The sequence below is a fragment of the Falco peregrinus genome, chromosome 11 (genome assembly GCF_023634155.1).
Source record: "Falco peregrinus isolate bFalPer1 chromosome 11, bFalPer1.pri, whole genome shotgun sequence".
NCBI classification, from domain to species: domain Eukaryota; kingdom Metazoa; phylum Chordata; class Aves; order Falconiformes; family Falconidae; genus Falco; species Falco peregrinus.
The window spans coordinates 23,926,574-23,947,045 of record NC_073731.1 but is presented as its reverse complement, the minus strand read 5'-3'; the positions used below and the strand labels follow the sequence as shown (position 1 = coordinate 23,947,045).

At 42.2% G+C, this 20,472-nt stretch overlaps 1 protein-coding gene across 33 annotated transcripts in view; it reads left to right on the top strand.

Annotated features, from left to right (window-relative positions):
• Positions 1-5,268, top strand: part of ESRRG (estrogen related receptor gamma) — a 406,664-nt gene extending 401,396 nt beyond the window's left edge. For all 33 annotated transcript variants that reach the window (XM_055816313.1, XM_027788550.2, XM_055816307.1 and 30 more), the window contains one exon: positions 1,565-5,268. In XM_055816313.1, the coding sequence (XP_055672288.1) occupies positions 1,565-1,809 (245 nt within the window). In that variant the 3' untranslated portion in view covers positions 1,810-5,268. The remainder of the gene's footprint in view (positions 1-1,564) is intronic.
• Positions 5,269-20,472: the final 15,204 nt, after the last annotated feature.

Here is a 20,472-nt window from a genome sequence, read left to right as displayed (position 1 = left end):
TGTGTTTTAGTTTACATGTTTGTGTTTGAAAAGAGAGAGGTATTTACTATCTGGCCTAATTATCTGAGGAAATAGTTGCACATCAGCTTTGAGGAAATGAATCTTAGATGCATCTTAATTCTCTGAAGGTAATTCAGGTATTTGAAGCACGTGCAAAATTTGATGTTGTTATCATCAACAGGGTAAAACATGAGGCTCTGTCAAAATACTGATCCAGGGCATCAAACTGCTTAATACAGGGCTTGGAAACGGTGAGAGAAGCGGATTCCTTGTCACCCAACTCCTCAGTCATTATTTTGTCTGGGAACAGGAGCTTTATTCCAAAACCAAAAATTAAGATGCAAAGCTGTGTTGTACTAACTAGAGTTTTCAAGGATATATCTTAATAATCCAGTTGCACCCTGAATTAGGCTTGCACAGCCTATCCCTAGGGCTTGTACCCCCTTGCAGCAGTTGTATTTTCATATGGTGTTTTATTGGCTCTGTGTCTGCCAACCATCCAAATTTTGGTAGCTGACAGGGGCTCTTTGGTGGCCTCTCTAGCCTGTGACCATTCTTCCTTACTTGCATTCACTTCACTTTGGACCACATCGTCACCTCTGACGTGAAAGTCAGAGAATTAGGGCCACTTGTCCAAAGTCATCTCGGCCTGGTCCGGTAACTGCGTGTTCTCAGGGACATCTTCCCTTTCTGTGTCTATGCTGTTGAGGGTTTTACAGTTACTTCAGTTAGATCTTTTCTTTTCATTTCACACTTCCATTGCTTTAATCTTTCCAGGTTGTGTAGTAGTTTCGTTTAGTTCCTGCTGTGCGTTGTGTCTATGCTTGTCACTCAGTACTTACACCTCCGAAACATCTCACCTGAAAAGGCACAGGGTGAGGTGTTTGCTTTGAGTGATTTAGAAAAAATGCAACCCCCAACAATAACAAGATAAACCACCCTCTCGAGTGGGTGGGAGAGGGGATTATACCTTGTAGGAGATGTTAGCTTCACAGAAGTGTTGCCTGGCTGTCTGAATATGCCTGAGGGAGAAAAAAATTTGCTAAACCTATCAGGAAATCAAATCAAACCCGCTTTTCCCTTGCATCAGTGCAGTGGTCCTGATCCCACGATTAGCGTCTCTGAGCAGTGGGTAACGACCATGGCTTCCAGCTCTGCAGCCTTGGAGCCCGACACAGAATTTTACTGAGCTTTTCCACAGTAGGGCAGTCACTCTTGCTTCCCTGATAAAACACAGACCTCAATTCATGCAGCCCTTTGGCGCTATCATTTCTTCAAAGCAGTAACAGTAAAAGATGGTTTATGGAGCAGTGAGAGTGACTGTTTTACTTGTTTGAGGAGGATGAGGAGAAGGATTACTTACACAAAAGTTAATTATACATTTGTAGTTCCACAGCAGTGTTCCAGATATTTTCCTGAAGGTCACTATAGAAATGAGTAGGTAATTATCTTCCTGCTTTGTGAAAGAGGATGGACAGAACCAGTGAAAGTGTTGTGCAGCCGTAGCGTTATTTGACTTTTGGCACCCTGGGCTGAAACCTCCTGTTGCTCCTTTGTTTTGCAGACTCAATGCACATAGAGGATGTTGAGGCAGTGCAGAAACTTCAGGACGTCTTACATGAGGCTCTGCAGGATTACGAGGCCGGGCAGCACATGGAAGACCCACGTCGCGCAGGCAAGATGTTGATGACCCTCCCGCTTCTGAGGCAAACCTCCACCAAGGCTGTGCAGCATTTCTACAACATCAAACTGGAAGGCAAAGTCCCCATGCACAAACTTTTTTTGGAAATGCTGGAGGCCAAGGTCTGACTAAAGCATCATGGGCTTCCCCATCATGCACGTTTTAAAAAAAAAAAAAAAAAAAAAAAAAAAAAGGGGAAAATAAACAGGATAATAATGGCAAAGAAACTTAGTGTTTAATTAAGGAAAAAATGACTGCACTGATATTTAGCAGCAAGACTGTGAAGCAGCTTTCAACTTTTTCTTCTGTGTCTTTCTGATGCAGTTTTTCTTTTCCTTTTCTCTCTTTTCTTTTCTGTTCTTTCCTTTCCTTTTTCCTTTTCTCTTTTTTCTTTGCTGCTGAACTTTTTAAAAGAGGTCTCTAATTGAAGAGAGATGGAAGCCAGGCCTGCCAAAGGATGGAAATCCATAATATGGATGCCAGTGAACTTATTATGAACCATAATGTCCCCAATGACAAAGGAATCAAAGAGAGAACCACCGTACCTAGCAGTACAGTACAACACGATGAACTGACTGAATGCAGTATTAGATTTCATAGGAGCAGTCTCTAATTAGACGACTAAGCGACGATGCATCGGCTGCTTCTTATCATTGCATTTTCCATCTAGATCAGTTACAGCCATTTGATTCCTTAATTGTTTTTTCAAGTCTTCCAGATATTTCTTAGGTTAGCTACAATGTAACTTTTTCAGGGAATAGTTTAAGCTTTATTCATTCATGCAATACTAAAGAGAAAGAAATACTGCATTTTTGTGCTGGCTTGAACAATGATGAACAATAATGAAGGACAAATGAATCCTGAAGGAAGATTTTTTTAAATGTTTTGTTTCTTCTTACTAACGGAGATTTTTTTGTACCAGCTTTACCAGTTTTCAGCCATTTATTAATGTGGGAATTTATCTTACTAAAGCAATAGTTGAAGGGAAGGTGCATATTATCACGGATGCAATTTATGTTGTGTGCCAGTCTGGTCCAAAACATCCAGTTTCTTAACATGAGCTCCAGTTTATAACTAAATGTTCACTGACTCAAAGGATTAGATTACACCTGCAGTATATCTGAGTAGTCTAACATATAAATACTCCATGTCAAATACCAATCTGTAACGGTGTTAGGAGACAGCAACTGTACAAAGGTATAGTTGCTACGTGATTTCTAACTGCTTCAGTTGCAAATGAACGAGATACTGCCTGTTTGCAAAATTATAACCTCACATGCAGAAAAACCCTATGAACCAATAGTAGCTTAGAGGCAATAAGGCAAATGCCGACGTCTGCAAAATTAAGAAATCAGAGTAGTAGATTTCTGACCAAATTGAAGAATTTAACACTTCTATACCTTATTTATTGATTTAGATTTTATTTTGTAAATGGCAATCTTTAACAAGTAGCTAAACCAGTATATGTGCTTTTCAACCAGTATTGTCACAGCATGAAAGTCAGTCAGTTTCAAGACTGTTACGAGGTGTAATCTAATGTATAAACCGATTAGATGCCCCCTGAAAACTACAGTCGCTAAATAACCAATAAACAATAACCTCCATCAAATGCTATACCAATGTACCAGTGTTAGTAGCTGCTCCCTGTACTATGTGAACATCCTTATTCTATGTACACAGATGTAATTAAAATTGTAATCCTAACAAACAAAAGAAATGTAGTTCAGCTTTTCAATGTTTCATGTTTGCTGTGCTTTTCTAAATTTTTATGTTGCATTCAAAGACTGTTGTCTTGTTCTTCTTGTGGTGTTTGGATTCTTGTGGTGTGTGCTTATAGACACAGGGTAGAATTAGAGACAATATTGGATGTACAATTCCTCAGGAGATTACAGTAGTATATTCTATTCCTTACCGGTAATAAGGTTCTTCCTAGTAATAATTAAGAGATCGAAACTCCAAACAAATACTCGTTATGAACAGATACACACTGAAATCATAATATTTTCAAAACAAGGGATAATTTCTGTAACAGTTTATTATAGAATACCAATGTATAGCTTAGAAATAAAACTTTGAATATTTCAAGATTATAGATAAGTCTAATTTTTAAACGCTGTAAATATAGCTTTTATTCAATCATCTCTCAGATGTTGTTATTAACTTGCTCTGTGTTGTTGCAAAACTTTTTTGGTGCGGACAAGTTTCCAAAACTATTGCTACGTTGTGTGCTTTAAACAAAATAACAATGGGCTGATGCTCCATCGGCCTCGTGCTAGGAAAAAAAAACTGTGTATCTATCATTAGCTATATGGGACTATATTGTAGATTGTGTTTTCTCAGTAGAGAAGTGACTGTAGTGTGATTCTAGGTAAATCATCATTAGCAATTCATTCAGATGGTCAATAACTTGAAATTTATAGCTGTGATAGGAGTTCAGAAATTGGCACATCCCTTTTGAAAAATGTCAAAAAAAAAAATACAACTCCTGGGAAAAAGGTGCTGATTCTATAAGATTATTTATATATGTAAGAGTGCAAAAAAAAAAAAAAAAGTTTATTTTCCAGAAAGTTTGTGCAGGGTTTAAGTTGCTACTGTTCAAGTACACTATATATATATAAATATATAATATAAATATTGTTTTTGCTGTATCACATTAAAGAACTTGGGCTTCAGGGTCAAAAGCCAATCGACTAGAAGTATACAAAAACCACACAGAAAATGGAGATGTGTGAAAGGCACACGGTGCAAACTTTAGTTTTCATTTTCCATAATTTTTTGGAGCTGCAAAAGAACAAGTATCTCAAGACTGTAAAATCATTACCTGAAACATAGCTAAAAGAACTGCACGGGCTTTATAATGTTGTTCATCTTAAACCTTGCTGGAGAAGAGTTCTTTCAAGACCACTTACTTAATGTGAAGTGTTGGGAAAATTTCAAAGGGTGTATGTTTTAGCCATAACAATTTAATTTCTATTTTTGCTTCATTTTTTAATTTTTTCTTATTTAAAGCAATATGATTGTGTAACTCCCAGAAGTTACACATTTGTTTCAATCAGATCAGATTGTTGTATTTATTCCACTATTTTGCATTTAAATGATAACATAAAAAGATATAAAAAATTAAAACTGCTATTTTTCTTATAGAAGAGAAAATGGGTGTTGGTGATTGTATTTTAATTATTTAAGCGTCTCTGTTTACCTGCCTAGGAAAACATTTTATGGCAGTCTTATCGTGCAAAGATCGCAAAAGGACAAAAAAAAATTAAACTGCTTATAATAATCCAGGAGTTGCATAATAGCCAGTAGTTAAAAAACGAAACAAAACAACAAATAAAAACAAACATGTCTATAGCTGTAGATGGGCTTCACATCTGTATAGCAATCAACTGTATATTTTTGTGATGTGTATCATACCGTGTGCTCCAACCAATGTCCATTTGTGTAAATGTATTTATTTTATATTGTATATATTGTTAAATGCAAAAAGGAGATATGATTCTGTAACTCCAATCAGTTCAGATGTGTAACTCAAATTATTATGCCTTTCAGGATGATGGTAGAGCAATATTAAACAAGCTTCCACTTTTGATTGCTTTTATTTTATTTTTTGTGTTGTGGGGGTTTTTTTGGTTTTATTTTCTTTTTTGGAGGAGGAAACAGAGCGATTAGCATTACCTTTTGTTACTTCCATTCGAAGAAGAGCCAGCGTTATCACTTCTCCCTTAAAGTACAATATGAGTGTAAATAAATGCTATATAAAGCCTTGTCAGAATGAATTCCGGTGTGGTACAAGACATTTTGCATACTCTTAAATATGCAAAATGTCTCATAGCACATTAGAATTCAGGCTGGCAGGCCTTTATATAGCACTTATTTAATCTTAAAGCATCTTCACATCAACCTGCATTACTCAAAATCATTGCCTCTCTGTCAATGTCATAAAAGAAAACTTTCCCACTATTTTAAGATCACATTAATACCATCTAGAAGTACTTACCTGCTTTCTCCATCAACAACCGAGTCTATCATTCATTTCCTACTGCAGGAGCCTCCTTGTGTGTGTTCTGGGTGAAAAGAAATACATTTAAAATCTGTGTTATTTGATCCAGCTTTGCTGAATGGAAGTAAATAGCCCTGGGAGCCCTAATCTAGATCGGTGTTAATGAAGAGCGCTGGTAAGTCCTCAGGATCCAGGGGGTTGAAGGCACAGCTGCAAACCGGCAGGCAGTGGCCTCAGCCTTGCACCTCCCAAACGCTGCAGCCCCGGCTCGGGGTCAGCCCCTCTTTCCTGTGGACCCTTCTGGAACCATCACAGAAGTGCTAATGTGTGCTTTTCTTGCTTTTTAGCCTATCTTGATAAGTATTTTGTCGTTGTCTTTGCCAACGTATTTCTCACCTTCGCTGCTGGCCGTTCTCTGGAGGTTCTGGCTGATGGCACAAAGGCTGCTGGACAGAACGGTGATGCTCAGGGACAGGAATTGTTTCAGCCAAGGTACCGGGGCAGCGCCAGGGGCTTTCTGTGCTTCGCGGTGCTTCAGTAGCAGCACACCGTGAGATGGGAGGGCACCTCTTCCCTGCTACCAGTACCTTCTGTGATTTAACTGTCCTGGGAAACCGGGGGGGTTGAGTAAAAGGAGCAGCAGAACAATAGAGAGATGAATCCTGTGTGGACTCTTGGAAGGAGGTCAGAATTGGTGCTTGGTGTCGGCGTGGCTGCGTACACAGGCGTACATACATGCACACCTGTGTATGCATGCACAGAAGTGGTTTTCCACCCCCTTTTTTACTGTTCTGGTTTTCAGTGCCTGCAAAGTAGTACCTCTTCAAAGGAAAACGTAGTACTGCACTGTAACTTAAAAGTGAAAAAAAGTAGTGTTACAGATTTTCCCACACAAAGGGGAGGGAAAAAAAAAAATCTGAACAGTGCTACTCCTAGTCTGCGTCAGCGTGTGATTGCTACTAGTCATTGGTTAACATTTTCACGTACAATTAAAAAGTTGTAATTAATATTTCTGTACCATTGTTCAGGAGAGGATCATGAAGCATCATACAGTCATAAATCTAGCATCACAGAAAAGCAAATACAGGGAACACTGACACAAAGCCACTCCTAGAGGTGCAACTCTGCAGAAGTGTTTTGGTTTCATTCATTCCATCTTTTCCTCACGCTGCCTCTGCAGTAAAGCCAGGACAGGCACAGAAATCCATTGGAAGCGTTTCGGTAGGCAGGAATGTTTCAGTAGGTACCTGTGGGGAGGTTGGCTAGGAGCACAAACCTCTCTAAACTATGAAAATGGCTACTAAATCTTTGAAGAAAATAAAAAAAGGGCTTGGGGTGCTGGCCTTCACAGCTCGACCTACGCATCCTGCTACAGCTCTCAGCCGCTGCAGCAACAGCACTTGGCTGAAAGACGGAGCCGGCGGACAGGCAGTCTTGCTGTTGTGGATATGGCTTTGCTCAGTGACATCAGTTTCTGACTGACATGGTTTACATCGCCCTTCCCCTCCCCTACTCCCCACCTCCCCAATAAAAGAAGCCACCCAAGACCGAAAGAGCATGGTTTTGCCACCGTAGGTGCTGGTTTGACAGCCCTGTCCCCCTGCCAGCACACCAGCCTGGCCGTGGGGCATTCTGCTCTGCTGGCCAGTGCTCCCAGTATCGATGAAAAAGGAAAACGTGCCACTTGCTGAGCTGGCTACTGAATGGCATGGGATTTCTGATGGGCTCCGAGTTGTCTTTGGAGCTTTGCATCCACGTAGTTGTCTTAAATTGATGTCACTTGGACTTGTTGTTTGGTTGGCGGGTTTTTTTGACCTTGTGAGTTCACAGTGTGAAAAGGTCTGGCAAACACCGATGAAAAGTAGTCCGGCGTGGTCCCTGCAGCTTAGAGAAAGAAATGGCATGAAAATCATGCACCAGGCAATTCTGTCACACATGCGGTTACATGTGGTTCTTAATGCACAGTGCCAGTGCTGCTGAAATACTGACTGCTGAAATATGAAAAAAACCCCAGACCACCCGAACTACCAAAACCAAAATGAAAGATAGATTCTGAATGATAACAGAGGTGGAAGTGTACTGTCTTTAGTAGGACAAGCCCTCATGCTGTCCATCTTTTAAGTGTCCTCCTGCAGCATCACCTGGTAATGCCCTACTGGGATAAAAAAAAAAAAAAAAAGGCAGAAACCACCTCTTCTTAAAAAAAAAAAAAAAAAAAAAGCAGAAAACACCTCTTCTGTTTGTTTTTAACATTACCTGTCCTGGCTCCTGCACTAAATCAAGAATGGGACAGCTTCCATCTGTTTTCTGATTTTTTTTCGACAGCCTTTGTTATTTTCCTGAACAGCATTTTTTACTTGCACCTTTCTTTACTTTGCATTTCATCTCTCTTGTGTAATGTAGGTCTCTGATTTCACATGGCACTTTGCTAATTACTATATCTTTCGTTATACAGCCTGCCTGCTGTAGCTGCCTCATAAGGAGTGGGTTTTTCCTGTCTGATAAGATGCAGGTTCTGTGCATATAGGTTGTCTCTAACATGTATTTCACAAACTTCCTCCTTGTGGTTGCTATTGAAGAAAAAAAGAAAAGCAACTATAGAAAAGAATGTAGGTGCATTTATTTGCTTTTAACATTTTTATTCACAAGTGTTCCAAAGTGTTTGTGTTGCCACATCCCGGCCATGCTAATCATTAGTATTTTGTTAAGATGAAAGGCTGCTCTTCCTCAGCGTTCAGATTCCCAAGCCTAGCTCCTTATAACCTCTGTTAATATAAAAAAAGCAAGCGGCGGTAGATTGATTACACGCAGGCTTTTACTATTAAGCAGAACAGAAAAGAAAGGAATTTCAAAATATAATCCTCCATTCCCAGGTGTATTTGTCTTGTTCTCCATGAAGTTAAAGGTCTGAAATAATGTGCCCATCAGGAGCTCAATGTTGCATGTCCATGCCAGTTGGTCCAAGGGCTTGTTATGATGGTAATGACCTGCTGAAACGTGAGCTTTGATGGCAACAATACAATTGCTACCAGCTCACCCGCTGGGAGAAATATTTTATTATTGTCAAATGCCCTCCGCAGAGATTTGTTTTGCCTGTTCCTGTTTAAATTAAATTCAGAGCAGAACTGCATTATTATTTCTCTAGAGTATATTTGAGATAAACAACTAGTCTCCAAATTTAGGATTCCTGGTTAGTTTAAATTTTCTTATTAGCAGAAAAATTACAATAGGTGACAACATAGCTGCAGGAATATTATTATGGCAGCCATACAAGAGATTTACTCACTGAGACCATGGCCTAAAAGCACAAGAACTCCCTTCTACTTTACAAATGCCAGCCAAATTAATAATTAACTGGGCCATAAATTCTCCAGCCTTCAAAAATTATGTCAATGCTCTTCTGTGTCACACTAGAGGAATTTTGTCATAAGACTAAGTGGTTCTTTATAAAGAGCGTTACCTCTATGTACAAAGCGGCCCAAGAAAACAGCCCTTGCCACTCCGTATTACAGCAGCTCGGCGAACGGGTGACAGCAGGACTTCAGAGTCATTTACTGCTGCTTTCTCAAGGCAAAACTATCTCCTTACGCCTGTGAAAGAGAGCAAATTTTGCTCCACATTAAATGGGCCAGATTATCTCTTCCACAAGCTAAAGAGACAACACTAAATCCCAGCTCATGTAATTTCCTTCAAAATTGTTCTGCTCGGGCTGGGTGTTCCCAGGAGCGCCACCAGCAGAATTATCCAGCAATTCAGCTGTACTTAAATCGGCAGATGTTGGAGATTTAAGACAGTCCTGAAGCCTTAACACAAATCCTCTACTTCTGTGCTGCCTCGTGGCCTCTCCTCACCCGTCAGCCGGTGCCACCGCTGCTGCCCGCTGCCGAGCGGCTGGTCCCGGGGACAGAGGAGCTGCCGGGCAGGGTCACAACTGCCACGTTCAACCCGGCACCGGGAGCCGGGAGCGGGGCAGGAGATGTGCTGCAGCGTCGTGCCTCTGTCCGGCTAAAACCAGGCTCTAGCCCTGCACTGCTCGCGCGTGGGGCCTGGCTGCGCGCTTGCTCTTTGCCTTTTTCCGACTCCCGAGTGCTCATGCCAGTGCAAAGCTGCTCCATCTCAGGATGGGTGGGTTTTGTACCCTGCTTTCCTGGAAGGTGCTTTGCCCAGAGAGGCACCCGAGCAGCGCAGGGCAGGCGGCTCAGCCAGGCATGGCGATGCCTGTAAGGTGCCGGTGCGAGGGCGGGTTATCAAGATGCTGCCATCTCTTAGTGCAGCTGCCACGCTCCTGGAGAGGGAGGAACATTCACAGGGGAGGACAGGGCTGCCAGGTACGCTTCTCCTGCAGTGACCCTCCCAGCTGCACTTCCCAGCCCCTCGCCCACACTGCCAGCCCCTCACACCAGCCACGGTCCGTCCGGCAGAGCGGGGACTGCGGCCAGAGCCACGGGCTGCCGCGGTGGGGCTGCAGCCTTCGCAGGCTTCCCGCAGGCAAGGTCTGCAAACCGGGGGCGTTTGCCTGGCTGGTGCTGGGGAACCCTCTGCAGTACCCCCCTAGTATGCTCTTCAGGGAAAGAGTTCGAGGTTAAATGCTGGTGAAAGGGGTTAAAAGAAAAAAATATTTTAAAATCACAAGTGCTTTACAAATCGCACTCCTAACACTCTCCAGTTCAATCTACCATGCTCTATCTAATTTCACAGCTTCATTGGGAATGTCCACAAGGTGAGGGACTGGCAGTACGAGGAAGTCAATAAGGACACAATTCTCATACCAGGCTGAGAAGGAGTCACAGAAGTGCCAGTATTACTTGCCAGAGGTTAACTCAGGGTCTAGAGGGCTCCTTGATGATACTGAATGGAAAACTCTGTAACATCCTCAGTAGTTTCCTTCTTCACTGCTACTCCAATATAAATTTTTTAAAAAATTACCTGGGTCTGAATCCCAGTGAGCACCTCTGTGATCTGAGACAGAAGTGCTTCAGTCTCCCCTAGGGCCTGCAAGCTTACGGCCCCGCAGGCTGCCGTGTACACATCGCTTTCCTTACCCACAGCTAAGCCTTCACGGAATATTTTGTCCGTTCCTACATAACAAAAACCTCTTAATGATTCAGATGTCTATAGGCTATCGAGGCCGAGCTGTACAGCTTAGTCACAGACATGGAATAACCTCCTCAAGCAGGGGCTGAATCCCACATCATGCTCTTGGTTTCCGCCTCAGCTAACTCCTGGCAGTTTGTTCCCACTCCACTGTGAAACCTCAGCGTAATCATGCAGCAGGTTTCCATGGTCAGGAAAGAAGTGATAAGAAAATCCCACCCCCCACCCCCGCCAGGCTCTTCACTCCTCCTTCCCCTGCAGGATCCTCACCCTCCTCCTCCCTGGCGGACCAGTGCTGCGGTACCAATGCTGGCCCCAAATGCTGGATTTAAGGTTGTGGGGGTGAATGTGGGGGTGAACTCTCCTTCCGGAAAGTGTGCTTTCCCCACCCTGCTGCCCAGCACAGCCCCGGCCCACGCCGTTGTTTTCATCAGAAAGAAATATCTACAGTGGCAGCGTAAAGTTTGTTGGGGCTGGCCCTGGGGATGCCACGGAATAGAGCTGACCCATGATGGCAGGATTCGTGTGCGTGGTGCTCAGTGGACACTACAGATGCTCTAAGCTGAGGCATGAGACCAGGCGTTACAATCTAGAGCAGCCTCTAGCAATGCAGAAAGCAGCCCTGCTTGTTCATAAAGACAAAGGCGGGGGCCTGACACAACCTGCTTCTCGTATTATGCAAAAATCTAAAGGCTGCATTACCAAATTCCCCCTCCCTGGGAAGGAAAAGGAAGAGAAAAAGAACACCGTATTATGGTCTCACTAGACATGTTTTCATCCTTTCTGTCTGGCTGTCGCTGCCATCTTCATGTGACTTCTGTGCCATCAGCTTTCTCTGCAAGGGCTCTTTCCCATAAAGGGTGGCACTCTCCCCTCTCCCCATGCTGTGCTGCTGTGGTTTAAAGACACCCCTGGGCTTTCCCCATTCCCAGGTGACTGACGCGGCACCCAGACAACTGAGATCAGCCATATTCTGGAGCATCCTGGGTTGGTTCATTTTCTCCCCTCAAGGTACCCTAAGAGCTGTGGCAAGACCCTTGTGCAACAGTGCGTGGCCCTGCGGGGTGTAAACCTGCAGGGTGCCACACGCACAGCTCACGGCAGCGCCCGCGACCTGCCTGGGAGTGTTTCCTAATGAGTAGCAGTGGGGCAAAGGAATACAAATTCATAACAAGTTTCTGTCTTGCTTATGTGAACCTGGACATCTGTTTACTAGCTCTTCTCCATCGCTACGGTGGAAATAAGCTCCCACATCCCACTAATACCATGGGAAATAATGTAACAGTCCGTGTATGTAGGCAAGGACAGATACTGTCTACGTATTCCACTCCTGACAGATGGATAAAACAAACTGTTGCAGCATGGAATAGGTTGCTTCTTGAGGCCAATTCTGCATGTTGTAAGGCAGCAACAAAGGATGCAGATAACTACAGCACCATGCTGGTTTTGCTTTGCATCTCAGATTGGAGTAAAAGGAACAAGTCCTTCAATTTCTTTCCATGACTCTTTGTCCTCTCCCATTTATATCTTATTCTCTGACTACAGCAACAAAAAAATTTTGTCTTTGATATATTTGAGATTGTGGTACGTTGATGGATTTCAGGCAAATTGTTAAGATGGGCCTTGATAATGCTGTAAGATGTAAACGTGACTATACTTGCAATATATGAGGTTTTACGCAGTTCCTACATTGATTCTCTTGCTCCTTTGTCACCTCGACACGGTGACCCACTCGCAAGGTGACCATGACAAAAGTGCACAATGGAGAGGGGGATCCCTTCCCCCTCCTTCCCTTGCTACTTTACATTGACCAAATGTCTTTCTAAATGACTTGCTGAGCCAGGCTATTCTTATATGTTACATATAAATGGACCCTGTCTTACAACCAGAAGATTCGGGGGAAAAAAATTTTCAGCTTCCACTGTGAAAAGATTAAGGCCGGTCGCTTTACACTACAAAACCTTTCACAAGAGCAGCACAACAAAAGGATCCACAAGCCTATCCGCAACACGGTTTATAGCTCCAAGAAAAACAAGAGTGTCTATGATGGCCTTTTAGGACCGTACCACTTCTTTATAGACTTACAACAGAATCAGCTGGGCAGAGGAAGGGGATATTAAACAAGAAGAAAAGCTAACTTGTCTCCCTACTTCCATTTATTTTCTGTTTGGTTTTTTTGTTTGTTGGGGTTTTTTTTGTTTGTTTTTTGTTTGTTTGTTTGTGGTTTTTTGTTTGGTTTTGTTTTTTTTTTTTATGGGGAGAACATCTGCAGCATGTTTGATTCATAGAAAATGTATCACATTTGGGATCATACTGGGTCACACTGCAGTGAATGGTAACCAAATCCCTGCAAGGTGGGGCTCTGAGGCTTTACTCCTCTGTTTACTCCATCAGTGTCTATAGGCGGCTGGCAGAAGCTATGTGGCTCAGTAACTGAGAAGTACAACACGCTCCTTGGACTGAAGCAGTTTAGAAGTGCCATTCATAAAGTCAAATGATCTTAACAGATGTTCCAGCTTAAAGAGAAATTATTTGCATTTGGCACTGTGGTCCAGCCAAATTGCACTTCTTTCAGTAGACTTCATTTTGGCAAAGCAACGAGTATCAGGAAGGCTGTACCAAACGCATAAACCAATCTATTTAAAATTTATAGACCATGCCAACAGCAAGGGGCGTCTGGAGCAGAGGTTGGTTAATATAAATAGATTAACAGTGGCCAGGAGTGGTAGCAAACGGCAATCATCCAGCATGCCCATGGATTTGGAAGAATCCAAAGATGAAAGGGTCATGTCCAGGTTAGAAGAAGGAAGCAAAATCTGCAGAAAGGAAAAGAGACCTATATATATGAAAGAAAATGCAGCTAGGGAAGGGAGAGCGAGCCGAATAGGGACAGAAAGAGAGAAAGGACATATGTAGAAATGGAGTATGTATCACAGAAGAGGATAAAAACTCTGGCTTGCTTTTTTATTATGTCCATTTCATAACAGCCTACCCCGCTTGGAGTCAATACAGTCGTATTCATATTCATATTATATATTATTATTAAAGTCAGTGCAGAGTACGAATTTGGCCCATAAGGCTGATGAGGTAGCAGGCAGATACTGGGATAAAGAGTCATCTTAACAGAAAAATCCTAACATTGCTCTTCGAATTTGTGATAGCTTGATAGATCTATCCTGTATTTTGCTTAAGCAGCAGAACAGCTCAGGGAGCATGGAGAGCTGTGGTGTCCTGGTCCCATCCGCCCCCTTGACAATGCCCTGACCAAAGCCTGCTCTGAGCTGGGCTCCCCTCTGCAGCTGGTGGGGCTCTTTGGTCTTTGCTCACACCTGCATCCAGCACGAGGCTTCCAGGTGCTCTGGCCTAATTTGCTCTCAGCTGGCATGAGTTTAGTTGATGACCTGGGACAATTAAGTCTGAGGAACACGTGGTCCTAATACCTCTGTATTTAAGGCAGAATGAGACGAGCTGCTCTTTTTGCTAGACTGATTCAGGTGTGGTTTAGAGCTTGGGTACAAGACCTAGCCTGGGATGAAATGGCTTCCTCTATGTCCTGCCTTGCCAGGCAGTATCAAAGAGGAATGCTGGCATCAGTAGGAGCTACTTCAAATACATCAGGTTGGTGGTTTGTTTTGACTGTGATTAAAAGCCTGGGCATACTGAAGCCTGTGTGGATTATCGCTGTTTGGACTGAGTGGGTGATGAAGCACTTTATCAGCACGTACAGTGAAAGTGCCTCTGACCTGAAGGCCTTAGAAGCTAAAGTATTATGTGGAAGGTAAAATGTAATTAAGAAGAAAATGGTGGGTGGGCACAACTAACAGTGAGAGGATCCTGATCAGGTCACTATGTACCCAGTGCTTGATCAAGTGTGAGTGCTTTCCTATAAGCTGAGAGCAATAAAGTGCCATCCTGGTCGGCATGTAAACTGTTCTGTGCACTTTGGCAGCTGAAGTTGAGCTATATGAAAGCAAGCTGAACTTCTCATGTCCTACCTCCTGTATGAACAGCTATTTTTGGAAGCTAATTACCCCTGTTTAGGGAGTAAGATTAATATATATTTGTGGGACACAGGTTTAGAAAGCAGAAGGCCTCAGCTTGCTGGAAATCAATTTTAATATCCCTATGGCTCTGGTAGCATAAGTGTCAATATACCATATACATGTCCTACAGAGGCTTCTCTTTTACAATTAAGCCGTTTGATTTACTGCAGGCATGACACTTGAACTGAAAGAGCTAGGGAGGAGTTTTATTTTCAGTGGAAAGGGAAGAACCAATGATAATGTTCATAAACTACTCCTAAGCGTAACTGCTTATTTCTCTGAAGCTATCATATGAATTCTTATCAAATTGTAAGTATATATTTGTGTCTGAAAGACTGTCATTTGGAAGGGAGAGTATTTTCACTAGGTGGGACTTTTGTCTGTATTTTACGCTCGCAGTGTTACTGCCATGTGGAGCTTGCTGATGTCTCTTCCGAACCTTTAGAACAACAGCCCTCAAACTAAAGTGATAAACCTTTGTGCTGAGGCGAGGCATGTATCTTGATGTGGACACAGAGACCTTAACAATAAAATATCTACTTCCATGTCTGTCTTTTGCAAAAAGCTCCCTGCTATTGTCAAGCATATGAAAAGAATAAAATTGCTATGCTTTACCCAGTGGACCAAAATTTGTCTTGTATTGTAGCATGCCCTGCACACAAATCAGTACTAACACCTCCTCTCTGTCCTTACTCAGAGTTTAAGACAAACTCCTATACCAAGAACAACCGAAGTGTAGAGGAGTGAAGGCAGTGGGTTGATGAGCACTGATAACATGCAGCTGTGACCTTGCCTCGAAGGCAGTGGGTTGATCGACATGGATGATGTGCAGCTGTAGCTCATTCCACTAAATAGTTAAATAGCCCTGAGGATGGTGGGAGTGGCTGGATGGAGGAGGAGCAGGGTGGTTTGGCCTCTGGAGGAAGGAGATACGGCATGGACAGGAGAATCTGGCCAATGGTAAAGCCTTGTTGCAGCCTACTAGTTTGATTGTGCTGCAACACCAAAGTACTTCATGTTATGGGAAGGAAGGGCGCAAGACTTGCAGGTCCCTCCAAGGAGCCCAAGTCGCTCACTGAGGAGCAGCACCCATGTGAGTGGGGGCAACGTGGCCTCTAAGCAGCCCCAAGCAGAAGAGCAGGGGTGTCGGGGGGGGGGGGGGGAATGTTCCTGGTTCTGTGAGTCCTTCGCATCCTTTTTGTGGAGGGGGGTTCTGGCTGTGGGAGGGTGAGCTGCTGGACAGAGTAATTAATCGCATTTAATAGCTTAAGTTGGGCAGAACTGGTGTTGCTAGAGCCTGAATTGTGATTATTTTGTGGAGGGCAGAAGAGGGGAGGCAGCGCAGTGAAGGGGGGAAGAGGAGAAGGCTCTGTGTGTCTCCCAGGAGCTGAGGACAGCCAGGTCGTGGAGGGGCTGTGTGTTTATGGATGGGTGGAGGGGGCGCAGCGAACACAGAATCATTTCACCTGAAAACTATTGAATAGGGACCATGGTGGGAATGAAGGCACTGAGGTCAGGTGCTCCCACAGCTGTTTGTAGCTGCTGGGGTGGTGGTGGCGAGGGGGAGGGAAGCCCCATGCAGGCAGGGGCAGGCAGGAATCCTGCTGCTGTTGGGGGTCAGGTTTTGGGGACAACGCCTCACTCTAGGTCTTCCAGGCATAGTGTTTGGTGTCCTTTCCCTCAGCCTCCAGCTTTCTCTGGAGACTGCAACATGGGTATTCTTTTTTTTTTAAAAAAAGTTCTTCTTAACAGATCTGCACTAGCTCCTGCTCAGAATACAGGATTTTCTTAACAAGCACATATGCTATTTTAAAACTGGCTAAATGAGGAAAAATCTTGTGTAAAACATCTTCCATTTGGCTTTTTTTTAATAAATACATTAAACTGAAGTAATTTTGAAACAGTCTTAGCAAACAAACCAAACTAGGTAGAACTAATCTGTACAGATTAATTTTGTTCTCTCGCCCCTGTCTATGGGGCAGCAATCTTGCCATGCTTATTGATTATCAGACAAGACTACTAATCCCCTTAAGGTCATTAAGTGTACTTAATTAAAGAGCAGTTAGCAAGCTTCTCTTTACCAAGTTAATAGTGGCTGTTAAAAGTGATTTGTACATTACCAATATGGAAGCCATTAATCTAAAAGTCAATTTGTCATTTATATTTTCCCAAACAAATACATTCAGTAGGCTGCAAAGGTGGCTAGAAAGCATTCAGCATCTGTTCTTGCAGGCTGTGTAAGGAAGAAACTCTGCTTCCTTAAACCCTAAGGCTTAGGCTGTAGCAATTTCCATCTACGCTCTTCTACAACCCACTGTCCTGTTCCATCCTGAACTGGCAGGAGGAGGAAGAGAGGGTAAAAAATCTTGGGGATGTTCAGTTCTTCTGACAAGTTTCATGAAAGGTAACAGCAAGATGGAGAAGCTCAAACTAAAGTCTTGTCTGACAGAAAGCTTGAAGCTCAGTGTTACTTTGGCTGTTTGACTGGCATGAGAAGTTTTAGAGAAGCTTCTTATTAAAGTCAAGGAAAGATGCTGAAGGTATGGTCAGGGTGACCTGGAAGATATGAAAGGGAAAACCAGGGATACTGATGATGATGAGAAAGGAAGGTAGGGGATGCAATTCTATAGACATCTGGATTTCATTGTCCTGTGAATATCAGGACTAATTTTTTCATTACAGTATGCAAACACAAATACGTGTAAGTTTTAATATGATTTAAAGATAAAAATAATGAAATATATAATGTTTTCTGGTTCCTATTGCATACATAATTTGAGGCATGTACGTACGTTGAATTGTCAATATAGTTGTTTCACTAGGAGAAACCTGTTGCTACAATTAAAATGAAAATTCTTTAGCAAAATACCACGTGTCTGTCATGTACTCTGTTCTACAGCCTTAAATATGTAATTTAAGACCAAAAATCAAATGTATTGAGAAAAAGACAGACCTCAGCTGAGCTCTTTTTGTGGTGCAGGGCAGGATGGGTGCTGCGCTGGGGCTGGGTGTGTAGGGGTTATGGACCTTGGCAACAGATTAGCTGCTGCTGAGCATACCCAGCCCAGCTCTGCCAGCAGGTACCTCTCAGCAGTGCTTAGTGGTGCTCTTTTAAAGAATCACCAGCCCCTGAGGAAAGCTGTTGCTTTCCCTGTTTGATCTGAGTAGGTAGCTTTGAAAGAGTGGAAATTTAAGTTCAGGGGACTAGAGAAAATTGCAAGGTAGAGGACTCACCTGTAGAGTATTTTAGACTTGAAAAACTTGCAAGGATAAAATGTCGGTCACAAAAGTGTTGGTTTAACCCATTTAAGGCACATTTATTTGCCTTCAATACTTTATTTTTCTGCTGTATCTGAGATATATATGTATATAAATCTTTTACAAAGATAGACCCTATGTTGTAACTTTCTTTTCCCATTAAAAAATGGATTCTACACTTGCCGATAGGATAAAATTCTCATTTTGATCTCTAGATGCAAATATATCCATAAGCCAGGATAAAACTATCTGTCCTGATCATACAGCCAGTGTCATTTTGGGATAACACCTGCATTTGAGAACTTCTTTATACTATATTATTTTTGCTTTACTAATCAAGCCTGTTTAGAAAGTTAGCAGGCACCTTGACTTATGGTGAAGGTCTGTCTCTGGCAGAAGTACAGATTTAAATCTTTTGCCTGCTCTGGTATGTCAGCAGAACTTTGTGTGATGATGCTGGAAACAAGGCTAGGGAACTGATCTTGCTTTTGAAAAAAATCAACAAACAAAACAACAAAAAAACCCCCAAACCTGCAACCAAATAAAACAAAAAGAAACCCAAATGTGGCAAAAAAATTCTGCTTTAAGTGAATCTGTTCTCCAATTAAGGCCAAGGTTTGGCTGCAGAAAAAGCTAAGAAAATGTAGGGTGAAAACAAACTCAGAGAGGGGAGAAAACCTGTGGAAGGGAGGAACTCTGATTTCTTTCGTGCAAGAAATGTTCAGGCAAAGTGGAACAAATTGTGTGAAGTAGTGTGGTGTCCACCTGGGAACAGAAACTGTCAATACAAGCTTAAAAGCACAACTTGGATTTTTTTTTTTTAATTATTCAGGTTAAGCACTATAGAAAACTCTGCAATATCTATAATTTGTGTGAAACAAAAGGAAGAGAATACTTCTTAGTTATGAAGCTTTTTCAGATTAACTCTACATGACTAAGGGTCAAGCCAGCATCATTCCTGAAAAATCCTTTGGCTCTCACTAGGGTGCCAAGGAGAGTTTTTCCACAGCAACAGACAGGGGCTGCAACAGGCTCAGAGCTCAGCTGGGGCACCTGTGCAGTCATCTTAATTTTGAAAATGTATATACTGTTAAATGACCGAGCTCCCTCCCCCAAATACATTTAATTTGGAAATTGTCAAGCAGCTTATCTGCTAACCATCTTTTAATATTCTATTTATTTATTTAATATTGTTGCTTGGGCTGCTCACATAATCAGATAAAGGTCATTAAACCAAATTTATGATTAAATAGGATAAAACTATTCTTTTTACTCAGCCTATTAATGTTATAGCTTATGCTGACTAGATGTTAGTATTTCAAATGAAGTTACTACATTTTTCAAATATCATAATTGTATGAAAAAGCTATATTATCACATTGTGAGGATTACTTTCCACTACCTTATCTGCCATAATGTCTGCACATATTGGCCTTCAGATTTCCTGGTGTTGCTAACCGCAGATATTTCTCTAAGTCTCCATCTGGTATCTGCATTAACCTCCACGTAGTTTTATTCTATTATTTTATTCCTCAAGTCATTGTTAAGGATTTCAGGGACCGTTTCATACATTAGTCAGGCTTTGTATTTTCAGGTTGCTTGCAAACCAAAGTATTAAGTGTTTTCTTCTCTAATTGCAGCCAAACTATTTGCCCTATGAGAATGTCACAGTGTAAAGCAACTGCCTCATGATTCTGGCTGCATTAAGGGAAGGATATTCTTTCAAAGCTATATTAACCAAAATGTAATTGACTTAACATGTCTGTCAAAGCTATAGGCTCTTGTAAGCTTTTTGTTTTGAGAAAAACAGACCTTAAGCTGTGTATTTTCTATGCCAAGATGGAAGAGACCACCCCAAGGCACAATGCATCTTGCATCTCCTTTTGTTTTAAAAGCTCTGTGGTATTTGAGGGCTTTCAAAAGCAAAGTTGCTATAGTTTGAGCTGTTACTCTTTTGCTAACCTTTTTTCCCCTCCTTCTAATTGTCTATGACTTTGTCTTCAGAGAGGTTTAATTAGAAGCTCATAATGCCCACGGCCAACTTAACAGGGTTTGTGTAAATGCAGACTGCAAAAGGAGAGCTGAGTTCCTAAGAACTCCTGTTGCTGCAGATAGCTAGCCAGTTAACTCCAATTTCTAAGATCCCTGACAGAGTGTCTGAACCCCTCCATGTGTGGTAGACTCCTAGAAGAGAAGTGATGACAGGACCAGCCTACCTGCAAATGACATCCTCCTAGTAAGGATGCTGAGACTGAGTCTCCTTATGACATAGTTGTGACCACACAGCAGTAGAGTAGGTCTGGCTCTAGCAGCAAATTAAAAAAGTGCCAGAAAAAAAAAAAAAAAAAAAAAAAAAAAACAAAACCAACAAACCAGAAAAATATGTTGTGGTAGTC